The following is a 7,044-nucleotide window of genomic DNA, read 5'->3' as shown; positions in this document are numbered from 1 at the left end:
TTTCCCTTGTACCCCGGAACCAGAATGCTCGGAATCGGAATGAATATCGACGATTCGGATCTGGCCGACGGACCGATCACGTGTTTGAACCCGAAGATCAATTACCATATCATTTTCCCCGACTTCCCACGCAATTAACCCAGAAGGGATGGACATTCTCAGAGGGCAGGGAGCAAGGATGGAGATGGGGGACATTTGATGCAGGGGGAAAGCAGACCAAAGAGAGGCCGATATGTTGAAGGAGGATACCGGCATCCCAGCCGAGAGAATAATAGGGAGGGCCCCGAAATGGAAACAGGAGTGCCGTCATGTGACTTCGGGAATGGGGGGGATCCGGATGTGGTAAGACTGTATAGGACTGGAAAACATCGGAGGATGGGATGGATCTCAGGCGCTTCGAGTTTGTCATACAGGGCAGGACCCTTCCCGATCAAGGAACCCATGGAGTATGTGACTCGAGGGGGAATATTGGAAATGGCGAGTCACCGGAGATATCCGGGACATATGTGGAGGATAATGTGGAGGATGTGACTAAGCGCTTGCGTAAATACCGCGCATAGGAAGCTCCGGATTGCCGATGCATAGTATAAATATGGGTGCTTTAGCACCGTATGTTCTTTAGTTACAGTTTCTCTTCTCATTTCTATATTACATCTGGGTTGCGAGTGAACCGCTGAAGCGGGTTGCCATATATGGAACTCCGGAACACCGTTTACAACAGCTTCTCTACTCTCGAGTTAGCATACTACCGTGTGCTCTCCACGCATACCCATCTCGACAGCTGGTATACAAGTCTATTTCTTGAAGTCGCGAAACGATGTCTCCGTTCACTACGAGCCTGGAAGAGGGTGTTGTCAGTCTACAATCTTTGCCTCAGAAATTGTTAGAGCGATCTCATCGCTGACACTCTTACATGACATCATTCGCGATTTGTAGTACCGAATCTGTAGTGCACTAGACTCAAACCTTTGGCTGACAATGGACCCACCCAACCCAGCAACTGGAAAGTCAGCTGTTAGTGTTAGACCGGACAATCCATCCGCTAGAAATCAACAAGTACGGGTTCGAATAAAAATACTTGAGACATGCTTATATATTGCCGCTGTTCGATAACGATTAGTGGAAAATCGTCTTCTATCCCAAGTCGAATAGTTATTCCTTTTTCAGTCTTGGACAAAGTCTTTACCTCGCTGCAGATGTAAGGACCTGGGTTCCTCAAGGTTCGTGCCCTTAGTCCCCTCTCACCTCATGAACAAGTGCGTAAGCCCACACCTTCTGAACGATTTGAGCAGGTCGACCTAAGCCATTTGCATTTCGTCTGCGTCCGGGTGGTGACCAGGAACAGTTAGTTTTGTCTTTGAACGCAATATTTTGATCTTATGGTGTGATCAGAAGTATCCTGTACTTCCCAACGAGATTCTTTGTATCATACGATGGCTCCCAGGTAAAGCCCTCCCCTCCCCTCCCATATCCCCGTGGCCTATTTTCCATTTTGTTTTGACATTCACCAATGTTTATCGCTCGATAGGTATTTTACCATGTCCATGGCAATAGTGGATCGGCGGGATCAGTGAGTTTTATGTCTCATTTCCTGTTGGACGATCTGACGAGTTGATATGCCCAATTCTCGACCCCCCGTTGTCTCGCGCTGATCCCAATAAATTTTAGAGGTGGAAGTTCAGGAGGGTTTCGAGATCTGTGAGGATTCCGAAGGCACCTCCTTTGGTGGAGTGAGTACTAAGTCATTCTTGCTGATGCTGCAGCACTGTCTGCTGACTGATGGTTCGGTTGTGGTTCTAATTTTGTATCGTTTCTTCCGGTTCTGGCTCTGGTGGTTCCACAGGGTCCCACCCGTTTCCGAAGGAACTGTGAATACCTTTCTCAGGTTACCATGTCCAATTCTACTGACCTATTTGCACCGAATCAAACCTCTTATATGCACAGTATCGAATCGTGAATGCCCATTCGAGGACGTACCTTACCATGCTCGACACGCCTGAAAGTGGGCAGAAATACCCCTATGCCGTGGGGCGGACGTACAGGTCCGATTTGACTGCCCAACAAGTAAGTCTTTGCTATTGTGCACGCTCCCTTCCGTACTTTCGAATCCCCCATTTTCTTCCCCTTCAGCCATTCTCCATCGTGAATCCGAACCACTCACTCGCCTAACTTTACATTTGCAATCACTCCAGTGGAAAGTAATACCCCACGATTTAACCCAAACCTACTTCCTCAAAAACGTTGGTACTGAACGCTGGTTGAGCATTCAAGAAGACGGGGCGCTTGAATCCCTTTTCACGGGTGTGGACGAGGAGATAGGCGCTGTGCACTGGGATTTAAGGCAGGGGGAGTCGGAAGGGGAGTTTTAGTGTGTACTCCGTTTCTTTCTCATCTTTTCCATTGCTTTCTGAGTGATCTCATGTTTGCTTTTCTTCTCAGTATTCAGCACCAGGGGGGGCTTTCATTCAGCGTCGCGCTGTTGGATGGTGGAAGTGGGAATGATAACACTACGGTTTGCAGCTTCCCCTCCAATCCCGCCTCTTAGATCATGGCGTCTTATGGTTCTTTCACAATAGGTCAGGCTTCGGGGTCGGATGGACGTTGATAATTCTTCTACCTCCATTTCATATGATACGGTGCGTGCGTTTAACGCTGCACTGGTAGTGTTCTATCCTAATGTTGTGTCGACAGTGGTCATTTGAACCGGCAGAGGAAGATGTGGATCCCAGCGCTTTGCAAGATCTTCCTTAGTAACTCCTTCATGTTTTCGGCAAGTAATGATGACTGACCTGATTTCGTGCTTGGACTTCGATTGGGATCTAATCGTTCAGTGGAGGATCTCTGAAAACAGGAACGGTATGATAGGACTACAACTTGCTATCGCAGTCCCCACTTACGAGGTAACAGTACAAGATCCGGAACGTCGAAACGAGGGCCCTTTTGACTCAAGATGAAACGTTTCCTCCATCCCCTCCCAAGCCTCATTGTTCAAGCCCTTTGTTGAATTGTTCAAAGGAGCTTTCAGGTGAGAGGAGTAAGTTCCAGCAGGTAAGTTTGGAGTGGATCTGCGTGACCGTATTCGCATGTCTTATATGTGTGCTCACAATTGTCGCTGACACTTTCCACATGCGCTACAATAACCTCGGACCCGGCAAACGATAATATGATCGCATTACATAGTGGAAAGTATTTTTTATCAAGGAGGCACAGCAGTATATCTTCCAGAGTGTATATTCTGGACGGTTCATCTCAACGTTGCACCGCTTCAGCACGGATTTTGTCGGTATGCATAATTCCATTCCCCTTTCCGTCCATATTTAGTTCACTGAGTGAAATATCTCGACCATTTTTCAAATTATAGCTTCCAATCAAGTTTGCCCTTGGGTTGTATTACAAGGTGAAGAAACGGGCGAGTTCGTGTGGGTATTAGTCGCCTTCACACATGGTGTACCTCCGTGGTGCAGTCTCTGCATTATTCTGCTCTACCGTTCATTGAGATCTGTGGTGCTCCATATTGTTCTTTTTAGATTGTACGCCTCAGGTTCTGATCAGGTGGTATCAACGTCTGGTGAACCACTGGCACAGACTGGGAGTGTGAGTGCCCCATGCTCGACGCGTCGGATCATGAGGATGTTGATAATCCATTTGGATGGATTGGTTCTGTGTAGCTGTCCATGACGACCAGACTTTACCATTGGCAGACTAATTGGGGTAGGCAACGTGTACGTTTCAACGGAACTTATTATCCCATTCCTACCGTTGTGATCACTTATCTTTGCTCCAGTGGATCTTTGAACCTGTCGATCCGGAGGGGTTAGATCTTAAAGACCCGAACACTCCAAATTACCCTTCACCACTCTCACTTCTAAACCTTAGACCCAGTGATAGCGGTAACGACCGCTCGTCTGGTCGCGACTAAAAAGAGAATGGTCGGCCTTTCATGTATATTGTGCGTCCCCAACCCGTCCCTCGAATTTTGGTTAGCATGAAACTGACATGTTATGTCCATCTCAAGAGTCTGAATGAACCTGGTTTGGTTTGAGGAACACAACTAAGTACATCATGAATTCTGTCAAAGTGGATTTCCACCAAGGGAAGGGGGGCTGTGGCGTTACGGCTTTTTCACTAAACATTGTACAAGGTGGTCAACAACGTTTCCACCTACGCTACGACGATTGTAAATCTCTTTCGATTTGATAATATCTGACCGGCACTCTGCCGATCGCCGCCTGAGAATACAGATAACAACGCTCAGGTTGCGTGGGAATAATGTATGTCTTTGCAGGATACCATGAAATACTCAACACATGTGTCATTGTTACCTTATAAGAATGCGACGGATGGCAACTTCTACATTATCGAGATTGTGATGCCAGACTCCTAGGAAGCCGCGCGGAGTTGCGGATAAACTTTGGCAATTCGGAAAGACGACTGGGGTAGGTCTGATATGATGCGTGACCGGTTGGTTGTGTGAGTGCACGGGCCGATCCACATCAGTCGACATTACTAGAGGCGTATGATCACCTGGAACGGATACGCAGGGTTTGCCATCGCCATGGCTTGTCAGGGCTATATATTTGCTGCTACGTGGGATTCTCCTCACAGCTTGACTTTTGCGGGCCTCACTGTCTCTCTTCTGACCATCGTGTCTCGCCGTCCAATTCAAGTGGCGTAATCGTACTGTTACCTGCGAAACTGAAATCTAGCCAGGATGGATATCCTAAGCGATGATCTCCGTGCTCGATCATTCCGCCTACTTGACGTAGAGAAGACTCTTTCCCAGCTGACCGTTGCCCAGAAAATCTCGATCTTATCGGGAAGTGACATGCTCAATGCATGGACGCTGCATGGCATCCGAGCTAATGCAGGCATCTCTTCCGCAGTGGCACACAACACTAGATTCGGCATTCCATCCTGTAGGTCCACACCATTTCATCTAGATCTCGAACCATATTTCAGATTTTCTGATGGACTTAACGGAGCCCGTGGCACCAAATTCTTTGAAGGTATTCGTTTTCCATTACCAATCACTTTCTGGGCTCAACGTGGGCTCAACGCAACTTGCATCGCGTCGGGAAGGTGTCCCTGCGTCCTGCTTCCCCGTCGGAACGGGTCTCGGTGCATCCTGGGATCATACATTACTTTATGTTGTCGGGAAAACGTTAGCTGTTGAGTCAAAGGCAAAGGGAGCGCATGTCCAACCGTCAACATCCAACGTTCCCCACTCAGTGGAAGGCGATTTGAGAGTTACAGCGAGGTGATTTGTCCCTCATTCCATGCAACCACGTTAGCCCGTACTAACTTACATGGACCATAGGACCCTTTTCTCAGCGAATCACTTGCCCGCGTGTTCATTGAAGGTGTGCAAAGTGAAGGTGTTGCAGCGACAATCAAACACTGTGTGAGACCGAAGTATTTGAGCTTCGGATTTCAGGATTACTGACAGCTCTTTGTTCAGGCTGTGAATGACCAGGAATTTGAGGTGGGATAAGATTGCCACTGCCTATCTCTTAAATGGTAATGGAAGGATTTTTCCTTGATAGCAGGCTAGCATGTCATGTAAAGTTCATTATCATCACTTCGCCGCTTCCTAGACTTACACCCCAAGTGTTTCCCAGCCAACATGTCTACCAGGACACTCCGAGAAATACATCTCCGTCCATTCGGACTCACGATCAGGGCACCAAAATCCGCCGTGGGCCATAATGACAGGGTACAATTGTGTCAACGGAGTGCATTGCAGCGAGAATCCGTTCTTGTTCTCGACTGTGCTCTGCGGGGAATGAGGTTTCAGTGGATCGGTAATGAGTGATGGGAATGGCACATACTCTATCACGGAATCGATCCGAGCTGGATTAGACTTGGAGGTGCCCGTAAGCGTTCACTCACCGACGTTTCTTCTAATCAATGTGTATCGTCTAGGGCCCCACTGTGGTTCGAGGCGCCGCCTTGAATGCGGCTTTTCGTTCTAGGAAGGTCTCCGAACAAAATATCGATGACAAGGTCCGTAACGTCCTCAATCTAATTAACAACGTACAGCCAAGTGGTGTCCCAGAAGACGCCCCTGAGAAGTCAAACGACGATCCAGAGGTAAAGAAAATCCTTCGAGAAGCTGCTTCCGTGAGACTTCTTGACCAGTCATATTAATAAATAACAAGAACCTATTCCAGTCTGCGGTCGTTTTGCTTAAGAACGAGGCAAATGTTCTTCCTTTGGATCCTTCTGTTGTCAAATCCGTTGGCGTCATCAGCCCAAACGCAAAAAATGCGGTTATCTCTGGTGGGGGCTCCGCAGCACTTCATGGGTGTCCAGCATGTCAGATGAAGCAGAATCATCACTTATGCTCTGTCTCGTTCTGCAGCAAGTTACACTGTTACACCGTTTGATGCCATTGCCGATGCGGCAAGGGAGCGTGGCATAAATGAAGTCCAGTTCGTTCTCGGAGGAACCGCCCACAAGTATGCGTCAGTTATCGTGAGTTCAGGACTTGGTTACAGAAAGGACACCAAATTTTATATTGCCCCAAATACGCCAGGGTTGGGGACTCAGAGCAGCCGACGGTACGGCTGGAGTCGATCTTACTTTTTTCAACGAGGACCCGTGGGTGAATCCACCTATTTCACATCCTCTCGTTCAGAACTACGACCGACAAGTTCATGATTGGTAACCTTCCATCCGAAATTATCAGCTCGCGTTGCTGGTTGGAAGCTAAAATTTCCTCCTGAAGCCACATCCCAGGCGAGTCCGTCGTCAACACTCCAGCGACTGCCAAAGGAACTCGAGGGCTTTACGAAGACGGCGGTTCTTCAACTCAGGGGATCTGAGGATGTTTCTATTGGGCTGGATCACCTGGCCTTTGGATTTTTCAACGACCAGGAGGATATGAATCGCTGGGTTGCCGAGGAGGACGAATTCAAAGTCTTTGTAGGGCCTACTCTCGATGACGTCGTTCAGTCTTGAACTTCCGGAGACGATCTCTTGGATTTAAACGTCACCCTATGCGCGCATCCGATCGAGGGCACCGGCTCCGCTCATTGGATTTCC

The 7,044-nt window shown here is 48.3% G+C and overlaps 2 protein-coding genes across 2 annotated transcripts; both read left to right on the top strand.

Moving 5' to 3' along the window:
* The first annotated feature begins 674 nt into the window (after positions 1–674).
* On the top strand, positions 675–2,314 carry EI90DRAFT_2027485 (uncharacterized protein). Its single transcript, XM_039052451.1, has 10 exons — positions 675–853; positions 937–1,056; positions 1,121–1,220; positions 1,293–1,344; positions 1,393–1,444; positions 1,529–1,570; positions 1,669–1,730; positions 1,844–1,868; positions 1,945–2,064; positions 2,131–2,314. The coding sequence occupies exons 1-10, from the start codon at positions 818–820 to the stop codon at positions 2,167–2,169; spliced, it is 648 nt and encodes a 215-aa protein (XP_038912555.1). The 5' UTR covers positions 675–817; the 3' UTR covers positions 2,170–2,314.
* A 2,397-nt stretch (positions 2,315–4,711) lies between these two features.
* Positions 4,712–6,960, top strand: EI90DRAFT_3018914 (uncharacterized protein; the record flags this gene model as incomplete). Its single annotated transcript, XM_039057274.1, has 12 exons — positions 4,712–4,916; positions 4,960–5,257; positions 5,318–5,360; positions 5,459–5,482; positions 5,595–5,713; positions 5,795–5,873; positions 5,923–6,003; positions 6,040–6,120; positions 6,171–6,315; positions 6,362–6,474; positions 6,536–6,560; positions 6,689–6,960. The coding sequence occupies 12 exons, from the start codon at positions 4,712–4,714 to the stop codon at positions 6,958–6,960; spliced, it is 1,485 nt and encodes a 494-aa protein (XP_038912554.1).
* Positions 6,961–7,044: the final 84 nt, after the last annotated feature.

This window comes from Cantharellus anzutake (assembly GCF_015039405.1).
Source record: "Cantharellus anzutake strain C23 chromosome Unknown EI90scaffold_49, whole genome shotgun sequence".
NCBI classification, from domain to species: domain Eukaryota; kingdom Fungi; phylum Basidiomycota; class Agaricomycetes; order Cantharellales; family Hydnaceae; genus Cantharellus; species Cantharellus anzutake.
Note: the sequence above shows the minus strand (reverse complement) of the source record. Positions and strands in the feature narration are given on the sequence as shown.

Bases quoted from the DNA above. Each gene is read 5' to 3' on its own strand.
- EI90DRAFT_2027485 (XM_039052451.1), top strand. From the start codon at position 818: ATGTCTCCGTTCACTACGAGCCTGGAAGAGGGTGTT. The intron at 1,057-1,120 runs GTACGGGTTCGA...GATAACGATTAG, and splicing joins CATCCGCTAGAAATCAACAA to TGGAAAATCGTCTTCTATCC. The intron at 1,869-1,944 runs GTGAATACCTTT...TTATATGCACAG, and splicing joins CACCCGTTTCCGAAGGAACT to TATCGAATCGTGAATGCCCA.